The 26,716-nt window shown below is 37.7% G+C and overlaps 3 protein-coding genes across 9 annotated transcripts in view; all 3 read right to left on the reverse strand.

Annotated features, from left to right (window-relative positions):
- LOC124392412 (protocadherin alpha-C2-like) overlaps positions 1-26,716 on the reverse strand; it is a 143,094-nt gene that overhangs the window by 37,173 nt on the left and 79,205 nt on the right. Inside the window, exon 1 of one of the 7 annotated variants that reach the window (XM_046859423.1) lies at positions 9,682-12,202. The exons of the other annotated variants lie outside the window; for them this stretch is intronic. Within the exon in view, the coding sequence (XP_046715379.1) occupies positions 9,682-12,054 (2,373 nt within the window). The 5' untranslated portion in view covers positions 12,055-12,202. Of the gene's footprint in view, positions 1-9,681; positions 12,203-26,716 lie in introns of those variants that run through there. 7 annotated transcript variants of the gene reach the window in all.
- LOC124392419 (protocadherin alpha-6-like) lies at positions 3,172-5,785 on the reverse strand. The gene has a single exon (XM_046859455.1). The coding sequence runs from the start codon at positions 5,585-5,587 to the stop codon at positions 3,194-3,196; it is 2,394 nt and encodes a 797-aa protein (XP_046715411.1). The 5' UTR covers positions 5,588-5,785; the 3' UTR covers positions 3,172-3,193.
- Positions 19,543-22,043, reverse strand: LOC124392420 (protocadherin alpha-3-like). Its single transcript, XM_046859456.1, is given in 2 exon segments — positions 19,543-20,713; positions 20,715-22,043. Coding segments are annotated over 2 exon segments (2,388 nt in total). The 5' UTR covers positions 21,932-22,043.

Consider the following 26,716-nt stretch of genomic DNA (forward strand, 5'->3'; position numbering starts at 1 on the left):
TTTTGCTCTGTTGCCACATAACGGTACCTGCAGTTATTCTCAGTTTTCAGATCAGGAATAAAATTCTCAAAACTACTTGTTCAACTGCCACATTATTTAGTCATTTGTGCTCATCATAAGAACATTTCTTGTTGCTTTAAAATTGTGAATGTTTTTGTACATTTATTTAATTGATTGTGTACGAGTGTCTGCTGTTTCCTACATTATCTTAAGAAAGAAAGAAAGAAAGAAAGAAAGAAAGAAAGAAAGAAAGAAAGAAAGAAAGAAAGAAAGAAAGAAAGAAAGAAAAAGGCAGATCGTGTTATATGCTGAAATTAAATTTCAGCACCATGGACAAAGACACCCAATCACTCTTGTCTGACATGAACGCCAAATTACGTAAAACACGCCGTACCAACAAGCTTAACAAACTGATATTAATAAATTAATCGGTAAACAATGCATTTGCATTTTTATACTTTAAAAAGCTAATAAATATCTGAAAAATGTAAGGACAGCAAATTATTGTTAATATAAATGTACAAGTTATTTTCAATTTTAAACTTCCATCAAAAAATAGACTGTGTTCTGCTAAAATAGTTTGTATAATTTCTACTTATTATTTCAGGGTCCGCAAGTGGAAATGGTGCGGGCAAAACCACAACATCACTATTCAGTGTGTCCAAGCTTAAACAAACGTCATACTGATGTGTAGACTTACAGTAAAACCAGCTTTTTTCAGGATGTGTCGTGATCACTGGGGCACTGTATTTGCTAAAACTGCCGGCTGCCCGGTAGCATTTTACACCTATTAAACTGACAAAACTCATTAAAAAATATCACTGAAACTGAAACAATGGCGATCGGTCCTGTTTCGGTGTCAATTGAAAATGGTTCAACATGATCGTCGTTGATTTGATTTGCAAAAGAATAAACCACTTCGTTGTTTGTACCATCGTCAATATCAGTAGCTTAAATCGAAATAACAGATGTAACATGTGGAGAATTTTCGTTAACACGGCAGGGGCGGACTGGCCATCTGGCAGATCGGGCATTTTCCCGCTTGACCGACGTACTTTTTAGGCCGAAACATCTCATTTTGTATGTGTCTGATCGGCCGAGAAAACTCTTATCAGCCTATTTTTTCTGCTTAATTAGTTGATGGCGGTGGGGTCTTTGCGGTGGTGTAATGTATTTGTCTAAAAAGTCAGCGTAGGGTTTTTTTTCCCAAAAAGATCGCCACATGAGACATGAAATCAGCAGCCAATTTTTTTGTTTTGTTTTGTTTTATTGACATTGGACTGACCCAATCACACCTTAAAACAACTCCCATTTTGTGATCTCTGCGAGCGTGTAGGTCAGTGTGTATCTGTCAAAATAGTCAGAGATGGAGAAGAAACGCAAGGGAGGCGCATAGAAATTGCACGAAAAAAAACAGCGGACAGACAGACGCTGTAGAATGAGTCAAAAGCACAGTGAGAAGGATAAAGATGGAGACTTTGCCTTCAGAGCAGTGGACAAGATGGCCTTAATGATAGCAAAGGCCAAACTGTTCTGTGCCATCAGAGAGGCGAAGCGGGCACATGTGGCAGGGCATCCAGGCGATCACAAACTGTAAGACAACATCACCCACTCATGACGCCTCCCTCCCAGATGCGCTGAACATCTTCTACGCCCAGATCGAGGTGCAGAACAACATGGCAGCGAGGACTCATATGTACAAATACTGTTCATAGACTTCAGCTCAGCATTCAACACAATCATTCCTCAGCACCTGATTAAAACACCTCCCTCTGTAACTGCATCCTGTACTTCCTGACTGGGAGACCTCAGTCAGTCTGGATCGGGAACAGCATCTCCAGCACCACCACAGTGAGCACTGGGGCCCCTCATTGCTGTGTGCTCAGTCCACTGCTGTTCACTCTGCTGACTTACGACTGTGTAGCAATGCACAGCTCAAACCACATCATCAAGTTTGCTGATGACATGACCATGGCTGGTCCCATCAGCAAGAAAGATGAGTCAGCATACATAGAGGAGGTACAACAGTTAACAGCCTGGTGTAAAGCCAGCAACCTGTCTCTGAACATTGACAAAATTAAAGAGATGTTGTTGATTTCAGGTGAATTCACTGATCATCAATGAATTATCTGTGGAGATCTTCAAGAGCACCAAATTCCTTGGTATTCATCTTACGGAGAACTTCACTTTGTCGCTCAACATCAAATCCATCACCAAGAAAGCCCACCAGCATCTCTACTTTCTAAAAAGGCTAAAGTAAGCCCATCTCCCTCCCCCCATCCTGCACCGTCTTGGATCGCAAGACCCTTCAGAGGATAGTGAGGACAGATGAGAAGATCATCAGAGTCTCTCCCCCCTCTATCACAGACATTTACACCACACACTGCAAAGCCAACAGCATTGTGGATGACCCCATAAACCCCTTACACAGACTCTTCATCCTTCTGCCATAAGGGAAGCAGTTCTGAAGCATTCAGGCCACCACATCCAGACTGTGCAACAGTTTCTTCCCTTAAGCCATCAGGCTACTCAACACAGAATTGAACTAAAACTCACACACACACACACACACACACACACACACACACACACACACACACACACACACACACACACAACTGTGTTACTGATCTGTACAACCCAGACTCAACACACACTCGTACTCACTTCACACATCAATGTCTTCAGCACCACGCATACTATAGTCTATTATTTTTTTATGTGTAAAATCCCTGTTTTTCTAAAATCCCATGGTCTTGAAGATTTAGATTAAAATCCTTTGCTAGATTTCTGTTCCTGGTCACACTTGGTTACATAAACATGGAAGTGAAAACGTGCACTATTAGAGGCCATGTGCTTTGCAAAACCAATCATGGAGCAAGGAAAAATCGCTGACAAAATCATTATATCACGAATGCATAATAAGGCATTTAGAGCATCAACTGGTTTCACCTGCTATACATCCACAAAGGACCTTTTCCACCCAAATGGTTACTTTTTAATTTAAACAAATGTATATATGCCAAAGACCGTGGATACAAAATTTGCAAGAGGTGAGACTTATTTCCCTTGCCTGACAAAATGCAATGTATTTTTATTGTATTTATTTTTTAGATTATTTGTTTAAACTTCACCAGTGATTAAACATATGTTGAAAATTAGACATATGTTAAAAAATGTCAAAAAAATAACACTATTTCATTCTTACCTTTCCATTAGTAGGAAGCGTCTGTGTTTTGTTAAAAGCATCCCCTTCATTGATACTTATCAGCTCTGCATCGGAAGGCAGAATTTGTGCAGGAAAAACCACTACATCACTCTTTAGTGTGTCCGAGCTAAAACACACGTCATACTGCTGTGTGGATTTGGAGTAAGACCAGCTTCCATCAGGATGTGTGTTGATCACTGGGGTCCTGTATCTGCTGAAACTACTGTCAGTCCTGCAGCATTTTACTGCAATTAAACTGATCACAGTCAGTAAAAATATTACTGAAACTGACACAATGGCAATCAGCAAATACATGTTTAAATCTGAGAAACTGTCCTCTTTTATCGGGGCATGTTTGAACTGAGTCTTTATGTCACCCGTGTGCTCAGACACAGACACATCAAAAGACACAGTGGTTGACAGTGAGGGCTCTCCATGATCAGACACCAAAATGACCAGTGGGTGAGTTTTCAGATCATTGTCACTCATTCTCCGTTTAGTCCTGATCTCTCCACTGCTGGTTCCTATCCGGAAGAGGTTGTTTCCTTTAGGTTCAGAGATGTGATAAGAAAGCAGTGCATTATATCCGGAATCTGAATCTACAGCTCTGATTTTGGCAACAAAGTAGCCCGCTTCAGCAGAATAGGGAATGTTCTCAGAGTAAACAGATCCATGATCAGAGTAAGGAACAAGAATCCCAGGACTGTTGTCATTCTCATCCAGGATAAAAACATTCACAGTCACATTACTGCTCAGTGGAGGAACACCAGAGTCTGTGGCTTGAACTGTAAACTGAAATGTTTTTATTTCTTCATAGTTAAATGACTGCAAACTGTAAATATCTCCACTTTCTGGGTTTATGTTTATTATGGATGAGAGAGGAAAGCTTTTAGATTTTTCTAGTAATGAATAAGATATTTTAGCATTATCACCAACATCAGGATCAGAAGCAGATATTGTATAAAACACAGTTCCAACCTGACTGTTCTCTTTTAAATATACATTGATTGACGACTCTGAAAAATGTGGTGCGTTGTCATTCACATCAGAAACTTGTACAGTAATGACAGATGTGCTTGAGAGAGGTGGGGTCCCTTCATCAGTAGCTGTAATAGTGATATTATACTGGGATGTCGTCTCTCTGTCGAGAGGTCCATCGACAACTAATGTGTAATAATTTTTATATGAATTCTGGACCCTAAATGGAACAGGTCCGGTGATTTTCAAGTTTACTTGGCCGTTTTTACCACTATCATTGTCTATCACCGTTATCATACCAACAGTTGTGTCAAGCTGAGCGTCCTCTTTTACCACGCTCACTAAAGAGGTAACAGATATTTCCGGTATATTATCATTCATATCATTTACTTCAACTAATACTTTGCAGTGTGCAGCCCTTGGTTTATGTCCTTTGTCTTTAGCTTGGACCCGAATTTCAAATGCACTTTTTTTTTCATAGTCAAGCTCACCTTTTATTACGATTTCTCCAGTTTCTGGATTTAAAGAAAATACACTAAGGTCTTGGTCGTTGCCTTGTCTATAAAAGTCATAAACGATCTCACCATTAAGACCCTCATCCTGATCACTTGCTTGTACTCTAACTACGACGGAACCCACAGGTGCATTCTCTTGTACGCGAGTTTTATAAAGAGATTTACTAAAAACTGGATTGTTATCATTAACATCCTCAACATTCACAATAATTCTGCATGACCCAGATTGTGGGGGTTTTCCTCCATCTATAGCAGTCAAAGTTAAGTGGATTACAGACTGCGTTTCTCGGTCTAATGACTTTTGAAGTACTAATTCCGTAGAGACACTCTGTTCTCTGCTACTCTGTACATCCAAAGAAAAAAAATCATTTTGATTTAGCTTGTAGCTTTTTATTGAGTTACTGCCTATGTCTGCGTCAAACGCATTTTGTAACGGGAATCTCTCTCCTGGAAACGCTGACTCGGCAATAATTAAGTCAATTTCCGGTGGCTGAAATATTGGCTGATTGTCGTTAATATCTAATATATTGACTTCAATTCGGTAAATGTTTAGTGGCGAATTAACAATAATTTCCAAAGATAAAGAACATTTCGGTCTTTGTTCACATAAAGCTTCTCTGTCGATTCTATCCTTAACTTGAAGAACACCCGTCTTTGTATTCAAATCAAAATACCTTTTACTGTCTTCCGAAACGAGATGAACACCACGTCGTTCAAAATCCTGTATATTAATATTTAAATCCTTCGATACATTTCCGATTACAGTACCAGCTTTCGCCTCCTCTGGCAACGAATACACGATTTGCGCCTCCGCGGTGCTCCAGCAGTATAGAAGCAGTGAAAACCACAACCATATAAAAAATCCGTCTGCCCCTGTTGATGCCATTTTACATCAACATCGAGAACTGCCGAAACCAAATCCATAAAGCAGAAAACAAGCATCCAGTTGAACGATTGTTAAACTCCATAGGTGCACCATCGCGAGTTCAGAACAAAGCGGTCTGCCCTACAGAACACATCCCCCTTTACGTAAACGGAGGCGTCACAAAACCGAGAAATTATTTTCAGAGTGGAAAGATAGCGACATCGTGTGGAGAAGTACAAATTGTTCAGATATTACCGTTTTTCTCAGTTGCTTTGGATCATTTGTCTAATCATTCTTTATATTTGCAAATCTCAAGTGCGTTCTCAAAACAATGTGTACAAACCACAAAATCCTTAGCACATCTCTCAAAAGTAAATATTTTTGTCAATTAACATCTAATTCCTATCAAAATGAAAAGTCCCTTTGTCATTGATCACAAACAAGATCGTCAAAATGGTTAGTCATGTTGTCAGTATGACTGCACAATTTCAGTATTTCGTGATATAAACTACAGTTTGGATTACAATGATTGAAAATGCACAAAATTTTACTTCCTTCTGTACGGCATCTATAAATTTCTAAAACACAAATTCATTTATTTGATTGCATATTTGATTTATATTGATCTGAAGAGACCTGACAGGATTCATACTTTTACTGTACTGCATTAGTATCTGTTTGTTTCTTGGTTGTTTATCCATTTTCAGAAATTGTAATTTTGTGTTTTGCTCTGTTGCCAAATAAAGGTACATGCAGTTTTTCTCAGTTGCTTTGGAGCGTTTTTCAGTTTAGGAATGAAATTCTCAAAACTAGTTGTTCAACCACCACATCATTTAGTCATTTGTGAACATCATAAGAACATTTCTTGTTGCTTTGATCAAATTGCGAATGTTTTTGTACATTTATTTAATTGATTGTGTACGAGTGTCTGCTGTTTCCTACATTATTAGAAAGAAAGAAAGAAAGAAAGAAAGAAAGAAAGAAAGAAAGAAAGAAAGAAAGAAAGAAAGAAAGAAAGAAAGAAAGAAAGAAATTCTTGGTATATGCTGGATTTAAATTTCAGCACCATGGACAAAGACACCCAATAACTCTTCACTGATATGAACGCCAAATTACGTAAAACACGCCGTACCAACAATCTTAACAAACTGATATTAATAAATTAATCGGTAAGCAATGCATTTGCATTTTTATTATGTTTATATTGTAAATATAAATGTACAAGTTATTTTCCATTTTAAACTTTCATGGAAGAATAGACTGTGTTCTGCTGAAAGTCTTCCATCATTTCTACTTATTATTTCAGCGTCCACAAGTGGAAATGGTGCGGGGAAAACCACAACATCGCTATTCAGTGTGTCCAAGCTTAAACAAACATCATACTGCTGTGTAGACTTACAGTAAGACCAGCTTCCTTTAGGATTTGTCGTGATCACTTGGGCACTGTATTTGCTAAAACTGCCAGCTGTCCAGCAGCATGTTACACCTATTAAACTGCCAAGACTCGTATTTGCACAACTCAAACCACATCATCAAGTTTGCTGATGACATGACAATGGTCTCATCAGCAAGAAAGATGAGTCAGCATACATAGAGGAGGTGCAACAGTTAACAGCCTGGTGTAAAGCCAGCAACCTGTCTCTGAACGTTGACAAAATTAAAGTGATGGTTGTTGACTTCAGGAGAACACAGATCGACCATTCTTCACTGATCATCAATGAATCCTCCTTGGAGATCATCAAGAGCACCAAATTCCTTGGTATTCATCTGGCAGAGAACTTCACTTGGTCGCTTAACACCAGCTCCATCACCATGGAAGCCCAGCAGCAACTCTACTTCCTGAGAAGGCTGAGGAAACCCCATCTCCCTCCCCTATCTTGACAACACAGTCTCACCCCACATCGTCACATATCGACGCTGTGGGGTGAGACTGCCCTGCGAAGGGAGGTACCGTCTCTCTACGTCAAAAAGCGACGCGAAGGGGGTACCCTCGGCGTCGGATGTGGACGCCGTCCGACGCAACATCCACAGCGTCGATATGTGACGCTGTGGGGTGAGACTGCCCTGATCTTGACTACATTCTACAGAGGGACCATTGAGAGCATCCTGAGCAGCTGCATCATTGCCTGGTTTGGGAAATGCACCGTAGCTTTATGTTGTTCAATGTAGCACCAGGGTTCTGGAGGAATGTTGTCTCATTTCGCTGTGTTCTGCATCAGCTATATATGTTTGATATGACAATAAAAGCTTCTTGACTTCTTGAGAGAGTTGAGGGAGCAGTGAGTGTGGAGCTGCTTTAAGCAGAACTGTTTTTAGAACACTTAGGCTTTGTAATACGCGTTGATACCACTTGATAAAACTGAGCCAAAAACACAAAATAATGGTGAACGAACTGCACTAAATTAATGACACGCTTTGCTCTGTGACTACATGAGTTTGGCTTGTTACATTTATGTCCACAGGAGTAGTTAGCCATGCTATAATGTCTGAGTTTTAACATAAGATGGTCAGAGCAGCTATTTTATACATTGTGCACGCTGGCTAAGACAAATAGCAGATCTTTATTTTTAAGTGTGTCTGATAGATTGCTTTATAATTTAACATTATTTATTATCAACAATTTATCTAGTCTCTTATCTTTCTCCCTCAAACACACAGACATACACAAAATGAGTGCCATAACTAGTTTTAGGATTTATCAATGTGGATTTTAGTTTTATTGTAATAATAAATTATACTTTAATTATACTTTTTAAAACTTTTTAATGTGTCTACCCTCATTCTTTCCTACCTATTACTAATTGACTTTAGTGCTTTTATGGAATAGGAGTTGGTATACAAATTTAAGGGCGTGCAAATATGGGTAGTATTTGTAATCAAATGTAGTGGGCAAGTCTGGGCCAAAATGCCAGGGCCGATTTCTTTTGTCCCAGTTCAATGCAGTGACACAGGCTTATAAAAAAAACATACTAAAACTGTAACTTTAAAATTTACATCTTCAACATTAATTACTATTTAAAATGTTCCAGATCTGGACGGTTTTCCTCCATCTACAGCATTGAGTATGAACTGAATCACAGACTTTTTCTTGTTCACTGCTCATTGCTCAGTTCATCCAGAGAAAAGTGTTAATTCTGGCTTAGTTTGTAACTCATTATTGTGTGATTGCCCACATCTACATCAGATGCACTTGGAGAAAGATATCTCTTTCCCCAGGAAATTCTGATTCGGAAATATTTCATTCTGTTTTAGACAAAGGAAACGTTGGTGCATTCAAAGCGCTACATATTTAATAACGAGTTAACAAGTGCCTCTAATTCCAATGAACATTTTGTGTCTCGGTTGCAGACCTTGTCTCAGTCTATTCTTACTTTAATGTGTAAAAACCCTGTTTTTCTGAAATCCCAAGGTCTTGAAGATTTAGATTTAAATCCTTTGCTAAATTTTTGTTCCTGGTCTCACTTCCTCCAAAGTAATGTATGCAATCCGCACGTCTACTACACTCTACCTCGAACAAACATCCACAAAATGACACAACTCACCGTCAAAGCGGCCATAATTGGAAGTGTCACATGTATCTTTAAAAAAACATCAGCAACAATGGCCATAAACGCAACAAAAGCTAATTTACTAATTGTGAAACTATAAACCCAGACCCCAAAACAAAACCCTCTGCATAGTAGAGGGACCTAGTCTGATGGGAGGAGCTTTAAAAAATATTATCATTGTTCAACTGTGATTGGCTGCTATTTTTTTAAATACATAATGTCATAATGGAAAAAAACACTTCAACAATTGTATGAAAAAAATATAGTACTATTACTAATACTACTTTGCCTATTATTATTATTATTATTATTATTATTATTATTATTAATATTATTAAACTCTTGACATGCTAAAAATTCTGGCTGTATATAGAGTATACATTTTGCAACCACATTTTATCCCATTGAGGGAAATTAAGAAAATTACATTTAAAGATTCCTATGGGACTACTATGGGATAATCGTTAGTCCAGAAAAAATAATATGAGGGAAGTAAGAATTTGAATTAATGTCTAATTGTAAATAAAGTATAATCATATGCCACAAAAGATTAAAGAAAGATCTTACCTTCTCTGAAAGTGTATGTGTTTTGTTTAAAGTGTAGCCTCCATTTATACTGATCAAGTCAGCATCTGCAGGTGGAAATTGTGCAGGAAAAACCATGACGTCACTTTTGAGTGTGTCAGAACTAAAACACACGTCATACTGCTGTGTGGATTTGGAGTAAGACCAGCTTCCATCAGGATGTGTGGTGATCACTGGGGCACTGTATTTGCTGAAACTGCCATTTGTCCTGAAGCATTTTACAGCTATTAGACTGATCAGGCTCAGTAAAAATATTACTGACACTGACACAATGGCAATCAGCAAATACATGTTTAAATCCGAGAAACTGTCCTCTTTTGTAGGTGCAGTTTTGAACTGAGTCTTTATGTCATCTGTGTTCTCAGAAACCACAACATCAATAGACACAGTGGCTGACAGTGAGGGCTCTCCATTATCAGAAACCAAAATGACAAGTGGGTGAGTTTTAAGGTCATTGTCACTCATTCTCCTCTTAGTCCTGAGCTCTCCATTGCTGGTCCCAATCCGGAAGAGGTTGTTTCCTTTAGGTTCAGAGATGTGATAAGAAAGCAGTGCATTATATCCAGAATCTGCATCTACAGCTCTGATCTTGGCAACAAAGTAGCCCGCTTCAGAAGCATAGGGGATATTCTCAGTGTGAACAGATCCATGATCAGAGTAAGGAGCAAGAATCCCAGGACTGTTGTCATTTTCATCCAGGATAAAAACATTCACGGTCACATTACTGCTCAGTGGAGGAACACCAGAGTCTGTGGCTTCTAGTTTAAACTGAAATGTTTTCATTTCCTCATAATTAAATGACTGCAAACTGTGAATGTCTCCACTTTCGTGGTTTATGTTTATCATAGATGATAGAAGAATACTTTTGGAGCTTTCCAGTAAGGAATAAGAAATTCTAGCATTATCACCAATATCAGGATCAAACGCAGATACTGTATAAAAAACAGCCCCAACCTGACTGTTCTCTTTTAAATATACATTGATTGAGGTCTCTGGAAACCGTGGTGCGTTGTCATTCACATCAGAAATTTCTACAGTAATGGCAGATGTGCTTGAGAGAGGTGGGGTCCCTTCATCCGTAGCTGTGATAGTGATATTATACTGGGATGTCGTCTCTCTGTCGAGAGGTCCATCCACAACTAATATGTAATAATTCTTATATGAATTCTGGACCCTAAATGGAACAGGACCGGTGATTTTCAAATTTACTTGACCGTTTTTACCACTATCATTGTCTATCACCGTTATCATACCGACAGTTGTGTCAAGCTGAGCGTCCTCTTGTAACATGCTTACTAAAGACGTAACAGATATTTCCGGTATATTATCATTAACATCAATAACTTCGACTAATACTTTACAGTGTGCAGCCCTTGGTTTTGATCCTTTGTCTTTAGCCTCTATCCGAATTTCGAACGCGCTTTTCCGTTCATGGTCAAGCTCATCTTTTATTATGATTTCTCCAGTATCTGGATTTATAGAAAATACGCTGATGTCTTGTTCGTCGTCCTGTTTATAAAAGTCATAAACTATCTCCCCATTAAGACCCTCATCCTTATCACTTGCTTGTACTCTAACTACGACTGAACCCGCAGGTGCATTCTCTTGTACGCGAGTTTTATACAGAGACTTACTGAAAACTGGAATGTTATCATTAACATCCTCAACATTCACAATAATTCTCATTGAGCCGGATTGTGGAGGTTTCCCCCCGTCTACTGCAGTTAAAGTTAAGTGGATTACAGACTGCGTTTCTCGGTCTAATGATTTTTGTAGCATTAATTCCGGAGACAAACTCTGATCTCTGCTACTCTGCACATCCAAAGAAAAGAAATCATTTTGGTTTAGCTTGTAGCTTTTTACCGAGTTACTGCCTATGTCTGCATCAAACGCGTTAAGTAACGGTAATCTCTCTCCTGGAAACGCTGACTCCACAATATTTAACTCCATCACTGGTAAACGAAAAGTTGGCTGATTGTCATTGATATCTAAGACGTTCACTTCAAAACGATAAATGTTTAATGGCGAATGGACAATTATTTCCAAACCTAAAGAACATTTCGGTCTTTGTTCACATAAAGCTTCTCTGTCAACTCTATCCTTAACTTGAAGTAAGCCCGTCTTCATATTTAATTCGAAATACCTTTCATTGTTTGCTGTTACAAGCTGCAATCCACGTCGTTCAAAGTCATGTATATTAATATTTAAATCCTTCGATACATTTCCGATTACAGTACCAGCTTTCGCCTCCTCTGGCAACGAATACACGATTTGCGCCTCCGCGGTGCTCCAGCAGTATAGAAGCAGTGAAAACCACAACCATATAAAAAATCCGTCTGCCCCTGTTGATGCCATTTTACATCAACATCGAGAACTGCCGAAACCAAATCCATAAAGGAGAAAACAAGCATCCAGTTGAACGATTATTAAACTACATAGGTGCACCATCGCGAGTTCAGAACAAAGCGGTCTGCCCTACAGAACACATCCCCCTTTACGTAAACGGAGGCGTCACAAGACCGAGAAATTATTTTCAGAGTGGAAAGATAGCGACATCGTGTGGAGAAGTACAAATTGTTCCGATATTACCGTTTTTCTCAGTTGCTTTGAAGCATTTGTCGAATCAACCCTTAATATTTGCAAGCCAGTAAGTGCCCCTCAGCGATGCTCCAGCAATGTAAAAGGAGTGAAAACCACAGCCTTATAAAAAAATCCATCTGCCACCGTTGAGGCCATTTTACATCAACACCGAGGACTGGCGAACATAAATCCATATAGCAGAAAACAAACGTCTAGCGGAACAATCCTTAAACTGTATCAATGTACCATGGCTACATCAGGACCAAGCGGTCTTCCAGACGGAGCACATCCCCTTTACGTTTACAGCAGGCGCAACGCAAGACCACGACATCATGTGGAAAAGTAGAAATTATATAATTATACCTGTAAATAAACAGCAATCTCAATAATCTACAACAAAGCAAAACACATGTTAAACTGCTATCACAAATATATTTTATATTTATTATATATTATTTTCAATCATATAAGATATAATTAAATTAAGCAAAAATTGATATATTTATATATATATATATATATATATATATATATATATATATATATATATATATATATATATATATATATGAACTTCAGCACCATGGACAAAGACACACAATAACAATAGACATAAGTGCCAAATTACATGAACGCTTTAGAAACCGCAGCACTAACAAAGTAATCTCAAACATCTGATAATTAAAAATTCATTGCTTAGGAATTAGTAATGCGCATTTTTATACTAAAGAGAGCTAATGCATTCATAATAAAATGAATTACAGAATTTTAAGTAAACAATTGTACAACTCAATTTCTAAAAGGTGGGACATGGTGTTGTATGTAAAAAAAGAGAGAGAGTGCAATGATGTTTACAGCTCATGAAACATTATTTTATTTAAAACTGAACATGGGAAATGTGTTTAAACAAATGTTTAACTGAGAAAATGTGACATTTTATGAAAACGTCAAGGTAATTTTAAACTTGATGGCTGCAACAAGTCCCAATCAAGCTGGAACATTGATAACAAAAGACTCGAAAAATAAGTGTTATTATAAAGAAACAGCTGAAGGAATATGTTGCAAACAATTAGATTAGATTAGATTACATTTTACAAGTTGTAGAAAATTTTCAGAATAATGTTCCTCAACAAGATTCAAAGGATCTAAAGAATTATCTCTGCACAAGAGACAAGGGCTAAATCAACATTGAATGCTTATAATCTTCTTATATATGCTTATAAAGCTTATAATGCAGTTCTGGTGTGAAACAAAATATATGACAATAAAGATAAATAATTGATCAGGTCAAATCCTGCATCAGACACAAATGGGACAACATTCCTTTGCCAAAACTACAGTAACTGGTCTTACTGTACTAGTGGGTGATCTCTCCACTGCTGGTTCCAATTCAGAAGAGGTTGTTTGCTTTATGTTTAGAGATGTGTTAAGAAAGCAGTGTATAATGTCCAGAATCTGCATCTACAGCTCTGATCTTGGCCACAAAGTAGTCTGCTTTAGCAAAATAGGGAACGTTATTATTATTATTAGAAGTAGTAGTAGTAGTAGTAGTAGTAGTAGTAGTAGTAGTAGTAGTAGTGGTAGTAGTAGTATTTTAATCGTAAAAAATTGGTCATACCTATGAGGGATATGGACCAGCCAAGGAAGTTCCTGACATGGGGAATTGCAGTATAGGCTAATCTTAAAACCACATTTAATCCCAATGGAATAAATTGAGAAAAATGCTGTGAAAAATCCAATCATTGACCAACAAGACAAAAAACAAGAACCTAAACCTAAAAATTTGATTAAATAAATAATTTCTACTCTTTTGGTAATATATAGTGTATAAAATATATTTTTAAATAAAGATTGATCTGTCAACTTTATACAATTCAATTGCTCCAAAGTCATTCTCTTTCAGATAATTACAACCTTTAACAGCAATTTATATTTTGCTTCCACCAAGTGAGAAAGACAAGAAATGATACAAGAAATAAATGAAATCAAAACATGAAGTGGGTTGTTGTGATTGTGATCATGCTTTTAAGATCATGGACAGCAAATCATTGTCATTGGGCCAAGAAATTTAATTTAAGTGCAATAAATAGGAATTAGCATGTAACGTTAAAGTCATAAATAAAGTATAAACATATTCTACAAAAGATTAATGACCGCGGATCTTACCTTCTCTTTAAGTGTTTGTGTTTGGTTAAATGTCTCTCCTCCATTTATACTGATTAAATCAGCATCTGCAGGTGGAAATGGGGCAGGAAAAACCACCACATCACTCTTCAGTGTGTCAGAACTAAAACACACGTCATACTGCTGTGTAGACTTAGAGTAAGACCAGCTCCCATCTGGATGTGTGGTGATCACTGGGGCACTGTATTTGCTGAAACTGCCATCTGCCCTGCAGCATTTTACAGCTATTAAACTAAACAAACTCAGTAAAAATATTACTGACACTGACACAATGGCAATCAGCAAATACATGTTTAAATCCGAATAACTGTCCTCTTTTATTGGTACACTTTTGAACTGAGTCTTTAAGTCACCTGTGTTCTCAGAAACCACAACATCAATAGACACAGTGGCTGACAATGAGGGCTCTCCATTATCAGACACCAAAATGACCAATGGGTGAGTTTTTAGGTCATTGTCACTCATTCTCCTTTTAGTCCTGATCTCTCCATTGCTGGTCCCAATTCGGAAGAGGTTGTTTCCTTTAGGTTCAGAGATGTAATAAGAAAGCAGTGCATTATATCCAGAATCTGCATCTACAGCTCTGATCTTGGCCACGAAGTAGCCTGCTTCAGCAGAATAGGGAATGCTCTCAGTATGAACAGATCCATGATCAGAGTAAGGAGCAAGAATCCCCGGACGGTTGTCATTCTCATCCAGGATAAAAATATTCACAGTCACATTACTGCTCAGTGGAGGAACACCAGAGTCTGTGGCTTGAACTTTAAACTGAAATGTTTTCATTTCCTCATAATTAAATGACTGCAAACTGTGAATATCTCCACTTTCAGGGTTTATGCTTATTATAGATGATACAATAATTTTTTTTGAGCTTTCCAGTAATGAATAAGAAATCCTCGCATTATCACCAGCATCAGGATCAAACGCAGATACTGTATAGATAAAAGCTCCAACCTGACTGTTCTCTTTTACATACAAATTAATGATTGACTGTGGAAAACGTGGGACATTGTCATTTACATCCGATACGTGTACAGTAATGACAGTAGTACTGGAGAGACGTGGAGTCCCTTCATCGATGGCTGTTATAGTGATATTATATTGTGACACACGTTCTCTGTCCAACGAACCATAAACAACTAAGGAATAATAATTTTTATATGAAGACTTTAGATTAAACTTTTCAGACTCCGATATATATAGTTTAGCAACACCGTTTTTTTCGCTGTCTGGATCTGTGACCGTCAATAAAGCAACTACTGATCCTGGAGCAGAATCCTCTCTAATTGTATTCATAAGAGATGTAAGGGAAATTTCTGGTGTATTATCATTAACGTCAATTACTTCTATTAGAACTTTACAGTGAGTGCTTCGTGGCGAATGGCCTCGATCAGTGGCTTGCGCGCGGATTTCAAGCGCATGGTTTTCTTCGTAATCTAAATTGCCCTGAACTGTAATTTCACCACTGTCTTTGTCTATCGCGAATAAACCAGATGTTGTTGAACTATCTCGCTCTATCAGTGAATATACAATTTCACCATTTACACCCTCGTCTAAATCTGTAGCTGTAAGTTTTACCAGTACCGTCCCAGGTAGAGTATTTTCTAAAACACGAACCTTATAAAGCTGTTTGTTAAATGTAGGATTGTTATCATTTACATCCAGGATATGAATGACAACGATCGCCGTTCCAGATCGGGGGGGTTTTCCTCCGTCTACAGCTGTCAGAGTTAACCGAATCACAGGCTGTTTCTCTCTGTCTAATGACTTCTGTAGCATTAACTCAGCAGACACCGTCTGTTCTCCGCTCTGTACATCCAAAGTGAAATGCTCATTCTGGCTCAGCTTGTAACTTTTCACCGAGTTGATTCCTATGTCTGCATCTTTGGCTACTGGTAATGGAAATCTTTCCCCAGTGTATGCTGACTCCGTGATATTAATATCGAATGACATTTTATGAAAAAACGGTGCATTGTCATTTATATCTAAAATATTTACCTCTATTCTATGGAGATTTAGAGGATTATTTAAGATGGCTTCAATAGTCAGTAAACACTTTGCTACATTACTACAGAGGTCCTCTCTGTCTATTTTCTCACTGACAAAGAGCACTCCGGTTTTTAGATTTACATCAAAATACCTCTTATTGTGCGTCGATACAATCTGCACTCCCCTTGACTCCAGTTCCAGTACATTTACGTTTAAGTCCTTTGCGATATTTCCAACAAATGTTCCTTGTATGGCTTCCTCCAATACAGAGTAAGATATCTGAGACGTGCAGAAGCCAGATAAACACAATAAAGCAACGAACCAAATCCAAATCCTCTCTTTTTGAACAGGGAATCCCATTGCAGCGAACGCAGTCTGAGAAAATAAGACAAACAATTCCGTAAAATTCCTACAGCAATATTTTACATATTAAGAGCTCTACATGGAGCCAGCCCGACATTGTGAGCCCACCATTTCATTCTCGTAGAAACAAAGCGCCCTTTCCTCTATGCTTCTCGTTTAATCGCTCGATAGGAGGTACCTTAGAAGATGGCGGATTGTTGTTTCACGGTCTGCAGCGACACCAAGAGCCCATTTTATATTCACAAAGAAACAACCGGCGTTAGTTACTTTTCCTTTGTGTTCTACGTTTAGATTACCTTTACACAATTAAGCATTTGTCGACAGAAAAATAAATTGTTTAGTATTTTTATCAATTTGTGGGTTGTGTTGCTTATAATGAATAATTAATTGCTTATTTATACTAATTAGATCAGCATCTGCAGGTGAAAATGTTGAAGGGAAAACCAGAACCTCTTTATAACATGCATCATACGAAGCATTTTACAGCTATTATACTTATCAAACGCAATAAAACATTTAAATTGACATAATGGCTATCAGCAAATAAATGTTTAAATCCTAAAAAGTATCCTCATTCATCAATACACGTTTGAAATGAGTGTTTATGTCACCTGTGTTTTCAGAAACCACAACATTAATAATCACGTTGACAGACAATGAGGGTTCTCCGTTATCAGAAACCAAAATTACCACTGGGTGAACTTTCAAGTTATTGTCACTTATTCTCCTCTTTGTCCTGATCTTTCCCAGCTGGTTCCTATCCGGAAGGGGTTAGGCTCAGAGATGTGATAAGAACACCCAGAATCTGCAGCTACAGCTCTGATCTTGGCCGCAAAGTAGCTTCAGTAGAATAGGGAATGTTCTCAGTATCATTATAGGTAGCGGGAATTCAGGGAGTGTTGTCATTTTCAGCCAGGATAAAAACACAGTCACGTTACCGCTCATTGGAGTAACACCAGAGTCTGTGGTTTGAACTCTAAAGTAAAATGTTTTAATTTTCTCATAATTAAATGGTTGCAAACTGTGAATATTTCCACTGTCAAAGCTGAAGATTACTACATATGTTGTAAATTACTACATAAACATTGTAAAGCTTTCTACCAGTGAATATACCTTAGCATTATCGCCAGTATCAGGATTAAAAGCAAATACTGTATTACTTACAGCTCCAACCTAAATGTTTTCTTTTACATACAAAGTTACAGTTTCTTTAAAATGCGGTGCATTGTAATTTACGTAATTTAATAGTGATGTTTTATTCTGACACACTCTCTCTGTCTAACGATTCGTAGAGAATTAATTATTGTAAGATTGTAATTGTAAGATTAAACGGGCGATTTATAATTTTTTTTAATGAGGTGGCACAAGGGGGAACCAAGAACCAGTTAGCGGAACCCATTGGAAAAGTCATGTACTCCAACACACATGGGATGACATAAAAATGGCACTGCACAAGTGCCTAAAAAACGCACCTCTCTATGGTATGTGAGACACATCAAAGCACAGTGTCCAAATATTATCCATTCGTCCGATTATAGGAGGAGCTTTGGAAATAGAACCAAGTTTATTTATTTGCTTTTGGACGATCTATAGCGACTCCACGTGTAATTAAACAGCCCAGTATATTGTCACGAAATGTAATTTATTAATCTATTTTTCGTGTCACCGAGGACGACTTTCTACGTATTGTATTTGAATAGGAAGTATTTTTGGTACCTCCGCAATTTTTTTAATCTTCAAGCACTATTACTCAACATTTAAGCAGTAGATTTTATCCTTGTATTATTGCTTCACATGCGATAAGCTACTCTCTATTATAAACCATCACTAGTTCCTTTCAGTCAAAATACAGTAAATATATTCCAGGTTAATTAAGGAGACTGCGTTAATTAGAGACATATTTATTACAGTATAACCCTAAACCTTAACCTAACCCTAACCGTATATTTTCTGCTTTATTCTCGGATAAAAAATAGGGGAAAAAATGTTACTTTTGGCATTTCTGTCAGCATTAACCATGATCCTCGGCATCCGTTGCTCCGGTGCTGAGTGGCACGAAATAAGAGGGAAATTCGTGTCCATGAACACGAATTAATAGATTACAATTCGTGACTATTTTACAAAAAGCAGACTGTGTTGAATTAAAAGTCCGATCTTCCACCGCGTCAACACCACCGACGACCGACGTCCCGTTCTTGATTGTGAAAATGTAAACATTATTAACAACCCTCTACACTATCACTACAATTCACACACCTCTACTAATCATAATTCTAAACAACAACAACAACAACAACAACAACAACAATAATAATAATAATAATAATAATACATTACTTTATAATCTATTTTAATTTATTTAATTAATTTAATATTTTTGAGTTGTAAATGGCCAAAATCTGATATGTCCAATTACATTACTAATAATATTACTACTACACCTAATAATAATAATAATAATTATAATAATAATAATAATAATAATAATAATAATAATAATAATAATAATAATTATTATTATTATTATTATTATTATTATAACAATAAACAGAGAAGTAAAAGTAGAAGAACAACAAGAACAAGAGCAGGAAGAGTAAAAACAATAAAAAATAAAAATATACAAGAATAAAAGGTGCAAAGATTAAGCTGTATGCTGAGCTGTTTTTTTTTTTTTTTTTTTTGGATGGACATATGGCATATAGACACTAAAAGATTATAATGCATAATTCATACCTTCTCATTATTTGGAAGTGTTTGCGTTCTCATAAAGGTGTCTCCTCCATTTATACTGATCAATTCAGCATTTGCAGGTGGAAGTGGTGCAGGAAAAACCACTACGTCACTCTTCAGTGTGTCCGAGCTAAAACACACATCATACTGCTGAGTAGATTTGGAGTAAGACCAGCTTCCATCTGGATGTGTGGTGATCACTGGGGCGCTGTATCTGCTGAAACTGCTATTTGGTCTGCAGCATTTTACAGCTATTAAACTGATAACAGTCAGTAAAAATATAACTGACACTGACACAATGGCAATCAGCAAATAAATGTTTGAACTCGACAAGCGGTTTTCCTTTACTGGTGGATGTTGGAACTGAGTCTTTATGTCACCTGTGTTCTCAGAAACCACAACATCAATAGACACAGTGGCTGACAGTGATGGCTCTCCATTATCAGAAACCAAAATGACCAGTGGGTGAGTTTTCAGATCACTGTCACTCATTCTCCTCTTTGTCCTGATCTCTCCATTGTTGGTCGTGATTTGGAAGAGGTTGTTTCCTTTAGGTTCAGAGATGTGATAAGAAAGCAGTGCATTATATCCTGAATCTGCATCTACAGCTCTGATCATAGCCACAAAGTAGCCCGCTTCAGCAGAATAGGGAATATTCTCAGTGTAAACAGATCCATGATCAGAATAAGGAGTGAGAATCCCAGGACTGTTGTCATTTTCATCCAGTATAAAAACATTCACAGTCACATTACTGCTCAGTGGAGGAACACCAGAGTCTGTGGCTTGAACATTAAATTGGAATCTCTTTATTTCCTCGTAATTAAAAGATTTTAAGGTGTGGATATCTCCTGTAACTGAATTTATACTCACAAGTTTAGACAAAGGTATCTGATTACTATTGTTTTCCACAATAGAGTAACTAATTTGTGAATTTTCGTAAATGTCAGTGTCAAATGCAGACAGTGTTTTAATCACAGCTCCGACCTGACTGTTCTCTTTAACATGAACGTTTATTATGTTCTCTAGAAACAGTGGTGCATTATCATTCACATCAGAAACTTGTACACTAATTAAAGTTGTGCTGGAGAGAGGTGGAATCCCTTCATCAGTAGCTGTAATAGTTATGTTATACTGAGTCCGACTTTCTCTGTCTAGAAGACCATTTACTGATAGAGTAATAATTTTTGTAGTTATTCTCAAGTTTAAATGGCGTTTTGTTAGATACAACACAATTCACTATGCCATTTTTCCCACCGTCTCTGTCAGTCACTGATACAAGTGCAATGGCTGTGCCGATTTCGGCGTCTTCTTTCACAGTCTGCATTAGCGGCGTTACTCTTATTTCAGGTGCGTTGTCGTTTTGATCAATTACCTCGATTAGCACTTTACAGTGTGAGGTAAGTGGAGGGTGTCCTTTGTCACTGGCTTGAGCACGGATTTCAAAAGCAATTTCTTCCTCGAAATCTACTTTTCCATTTACTGTTATGGCTCCCGAAAGTGGATCTATGTTAAAGATCTCTAAAATCTTTTCTTGGTCTCTTTTTTGTATAGAATAAACAATCTCACGATTCATTCCTTCATCCATGTCCGTCGCATTTAATACAACAACCGTTGTACCAACAGGAATGTTTTCAGAAATAGTTGTTTTATAAAGCGACTTACTAAAAACAGGAGCATTATCGTTTACATCTACAATATTCACTATTATTGTAGAGGATCCAGATATGGGGGGACTACCTCCATCAACAGCGGTGAGAGTGAGGTGAATTACAGACTGTTTTTCTCGGTCTAAAGCTTTCTGCAGTACTAATTCTGCAGATACGCTCTGCTCTGCTCCTTTGGATATCGCTATAGTAAAATATTCATTTGAACTTAGTTTGTACGTACTTACTGAATTTTTACCAACATCTCTGTCGGTGGCTTGAGGCAGAGGCATTCTGACACCAGGAAGCGAGCTTTCTGCAATGTCAAGCGTGTGTGTTTTTTCACTAAAAGTGGGCGCATTATCATTTACATCCAAAATATTAATTTCAATTCGGTAAAGCTTTAATGGCTTGTTAATAACAGCTTCTACACTGATTGCACACTTAATCGTTTTGGCACAAAGCACTTCTCTGTCAATTTTCTCATTTACGTAAAGAAATCCAGTCTTTAGATTTACCTCGAAATATTTTTTCTCTGATCCGGCGAGGATTTGAAACATTCGCGACTCCAATTCGTGAACGTTAAGGTTTAAATCCTTTGCGATATTACCGAATGATGACCCGGTTTTGGACTCTTCTGATACGGAGTAGTAGAGTTGCTGCCCTGTAACCGCTATCCAGCAGCAGTCAAGCAAAGCAAGCACAACATACGCCACTGTAGATCCACGTCTTAATACAGACATTGTTTTCTCAAAGCGTAATGCATTGAAGTCCAAATAATCCAAACGTGTTTAATACTACACTTCTGGTCTACATTCCATCTTAGTAAAACACGAGACGAGTTGTTCCTGTACATTCGTGTCGCCTTTCCTCTAAACAAAGCCCAGAGAAAACCACTCCCCATCCTAGAGGGAGGAGGCAGCGGTGGAATAAAATGAAAACCATGATTTACTGGTCAATAGCGACATCACGTGCACACAGTCGTTGAAAATGACCATCTACAGCTTCTTTCAATACAAAAACCAATGTGAATCATTTATGATTTATACAAACCAAGAGCTCCGAAAACAATTGATAAAAAAATTATACCGAGCCAACAGAAATAACGCATTGCGTTCACAATAATTACCCAATACACGATTTTCTAAAAACATTTACAATTATTTTAAAGGCACACCTAAACATAGGTAGCATTTACATTTCTGTTACTAGTAGCTTATGGATGTTTAGCCTTTTCTCAGAAATCCAAACAAGATTCAAATTAATATTCAACTCTTACATTCGGATTGCCTTTCTTCTAAAAAAAGAGCAGAGAAAATCACCCCCCATCTTAGAAGTAGAAGGCATTAATGGTCAATAGCGACATCACGTGCACTCATTTATTTAAAAAAGGCCATATCCAGCATCTTTCAATAAAAAATAAAAAAACTTCTAATAATTAAAGAATTATTCAAGCCAATACTTATAAATAGTAATATAAATAATAATCTATATAATAATACATCTAATAATAAATAATCGAAATAGTGTTAAGGAGCAATATATTTATTTTGATAAATAACAACAAAACTTTGCGTATATAAATATCAACGAACTTTTTCAAATAAACCTGTCATCAGTTCAGGTTTAGGATCCACAGCTGACAAAACCATCATTAAGTTCATTATTTAAAAGTTTAACCCTTTTTACAGACACAACTAAACATGGATCACACTTAAATGTAGCTCAATGTAACAATTAGCCTATTGTCTATGATATGTTATCATGTCATCCATCTAGCTTCTTAACCCAGCAAACCCATTTGAGATGGCATCCTGAGAAGAAACAGTCTCTAACGGCGAGAAAAAGTAATTTCTTTATCATAAATCTACCGTTAGATGCAGTGAAATTGTGGAAACGGGAAAAACAGCAATGAGAAAAGGGGCTGAACACACAAAGAGAAGGGACATAAACCCATTGAGTACACATTAGACGTTGTTGAACAAGAGCGACACACACTGTCGCTAAATGTTTATCACAAGTGTATCCAACAATTTACTCCTTTATTTGACACTCGACACTTTGGCGCACCAAAACAAAAAAAATAAGCTTTACCTAAGTAATTAATTTCAATGTAATAAATGAGATAAAACAAAGAAAGTAAAAAATATTTACATTTAATTCATTATTAATATTATAATAATTATTAATAATATAAATAGCAATGACAGCTGTTGTAAGCCAAACGGGTACCGGTGGAAATTGGGCTACTGTTCGTCCAAGGAGAAGAAAGAGGGGACGAAGATGTCTACAGAAACAGCAGGAAAAGGAGAGGTGTAGGAGAGTGGAGGTTAGGGTTGGTACTTTAAATGTTGGTACTATGACTGCTAAAAAGAGAGAGGTATCTGATATGGTGGTGCGTAGAACGGTAGATATGTTGTGTGTTCAGAAAACCAAGTGGAAAGGTAAGACCTGAGTAAGACCTTTAAACTGTTCAATCATGGTGTAGATGAAAAGAGAAATGGTGTAGGGGTGATTCTGAAGGAAGAGAACAGTAAGAGTGTAGTGGAGGTGAAAAGAGTTTCTGATAGAGTAATGAACATAAAGCTGGAAGTTGAAGGGGTGATGATAAATGTCATCGGTGCCTATGCTCCACAAGTGGGTTGTGAGAAGGAGGAGAAGGAAACATTCTGGAGTGAGTTAAATGAAGTGGTAGAAGGTGTTCCTAGGAATGAACGATTGGTGATCGGGGCAGACTTCAATGGCCATGTAGGTGAAGGGAACAGAGGTGACAAAGAGGTGATGGGTAGGTATATTTTTAAGGAGAGGAATGTGGAAGGGCAGATGGTGGTAGATTTTGATAAAAGGATGGAAATGGCAGTGGTGAATACGAATTTTAAAAAGAAGGAGGAGCATAGGGTGACGTACAAGAGTGGAGGAAGGTGCACACAGATGGACTATACTCTTTGTAGTAGATGGATCCTGAAGGAGATTGGAGACTTTAAGATGTTGGCGGGGGACAGTGTAGATAGACAGCATTGTATAGTGGTCTGTAGTATGGCTTTGGGGGTGAAAAATAAGAGGAGGAGAATGAGGACTGAAAAAAAAAAAGGTGAAAACTGAAGGAGAAATACTGTAGTGTGAGGTTCAGGGAAAAGGTCAGACAGGGGCTCGGTGGTGGTGAAGAGGTGCTGGATGATTGAGATTTCTCTAAATCCACAAACACACAATGCAACTCCTTCTGACCTTCTCTATACTTCTTCATCAACATTTTTAAAGCAAATAATGCATCTGTGGTGCTCTTCCTCGGCATACTGTTGCTCACAGGTGGTCACCTCTTCTCTTAGCCTGGCTTCCACTACTTCTCTCAGCCTAGCTTCCATAACTTTATGGTGTGACTGATTAACTTTATTCCTGTGTAGTTACTGCAGGTCTGCACATCTCCCTGATTCTTAAAAAATGGTACCAGCGCACTCCTCCTCCACTCCTCAGGCATCCTCTCATCTTCCAAAATCTTGTTAAACAATCTGGCAAAAAACTCCACTGCCATCTCTCCTAAACATCTCCACGCTTCTACTAGTATGTCATCTGGTCCTACCGACTTTCCAATTTTTATCCTCTCAATCCCTCTCACTTCCTCCTTACTAATCCTATCCACTTCCTGCTTCACCATCTCCACATCATCCATTCTTCTCTCTCTCTCATTTTCCTCATTTATCAGCTGCTCAAAATACTCCCTCAACCTTCTCAACACACTCTCCTCATTAGTCAACACATTTCCATCTCCATCCTTTATTGCTTTAAATTGCAGCACATCCTTCCCAGCTCGGTCCCTCTGTCTGGCCAGTCGGTACAAATCCTTTTCTCGTTTCTTTGTGTCCAACTTCTCATACAGCTCCTCATATGCCTTTTCCTTGGCTTTCGCCATGTCTCTCTTTACCTGCTGCCGCAGCACCTTGTACTCCTGCCTACTTTTCTCATCTATCTGCTGATCCCAATTCTGTTTCGCCAACCTCTTTCTCTTTATGTTTTCCTGCACTTCCAAGTCTCTTTGTCTTCCTTTCTATTTCCAGATGTCACACCAAGTACCTTTCTAGCTGTCTCCCTTATCACTTCTTATCACTTATCACTTCCCTTATCAATCTTAGAAGGAAGCTGAACTGGAGCATATTGGGCAGCATGACCACATCACCACCACATCACAATATTATTATTTTTTTTTAAGTTTTTTATTTTTACAATTCTTAATTTTTCAATGCAGTAACAACAGTGTAGTAGCAAAGTAAAATATTTTGATTCTAGAATGTTTACATAGTACAAATAAGTGCAATAGGGGAGAAGTGAGCAAGGAAATTTGCAAAAACAGTTTTCATTAAAAGAGTAAAAGTAATTTTTTTTATACTTCTATAAAGTCTGGGCAAATTTGTCTTGCATATTCAATCCACTTAGACCAGAATTCAATAAAATCATTTTTCTTAAGACAAAGGGAGAAAGTAATTATTTCCATTATATAGATGTCTTTTAAAATATTTATTTGTATTTGTATTGTGGAGAAGCAGGAAGCAACCAGTGTCTTGTAAGCTCTCTTTTTCCTGCAGATATTAGAATGCCAAATAATTATTCATCAGTTCGTCTTGCCTGAAAGTCAACTTTCCCTAAAAATAGTGTAGAAAAGCATACTTTCCACCACCTAATTAATCTCTGTCCAAAAAGGTTTCACTGGACATTCCCAGAGTACATGCCAATGATCAATCTCTTGAAACACACAATTTCTCCAACATTTGGTTTTACCCCAACGATATGAGCTTTCTGTTTTAGTATGATAAAAAATCTAACAGAGCACTTCCACGTGAATTCCCGCCATATATCAGAGTTGCATGCATACATGCATTTCCATGTAAATTTATATACGTAAGTCCATTCCTTATGTGACATTAGGAAATTACCCTCTTTTCCCATCTTTCCTTAAAATAGTCTGTAGAGTGAGATTTCCTTGTTCTAATGCTTTTAAAATTTGAAAATGACTCCCTTATTTAGATCATCTTGGTAAGCACCAACAAATATCCTTTCTACTGGTTTGTCAAGATCTGTTTTATTCCTAATGTTTAGTTCAAAAGCGAAGCACTCTGTGTGTATGTGTTGAACTGTCTGTCAATTGTTCATCAGAAAAAAAATATATATAATAATAATAATAAATAAATAAATACAAATCCTGGAAATGGAGCGCGCTAAGTCAGTTCTCGAGAGAGCTGGCTGCATGGCCACCCTCGTCTCGATAGAGAGGCAACTCTGGATAACTCTCTTGGAAATGTCCTACAGGGCGTGCTGCTAGACGCCTCACTCACTCCTTCAGGAGAAAAAGAATTAGGCAGCGCCATTCCAGCGGTACTTCCCATGCTGTTCTCACAGGGCTGCTCGGCAGGCGCAGCCCCAACCTCAACCCACCACCTTCCATGGAGAGGTAAAGAGCGTTGCGTCTCACACACCCGCTGTCAGGGATCCGCTGTCATAGGACGTTGTGCGGATCCGGCTGTGAAGGGGTGCATTGC

The sequence above is a fragment of the Silurus meridionalis genome, chromosome 10 (genome assembly GCF_014805685.1).
Source record: "Silurus meridionalis isolate SWU-2019-XX chromosome 10, ASM1480568v1, whole genome shotgun sequence".
Taxonomy (NCBI): Eukaryota; Metazoa; Chordata; class Actinopteri; order Siluriformes; family Siluridae; genus Silurus; species Silurus meridionalis.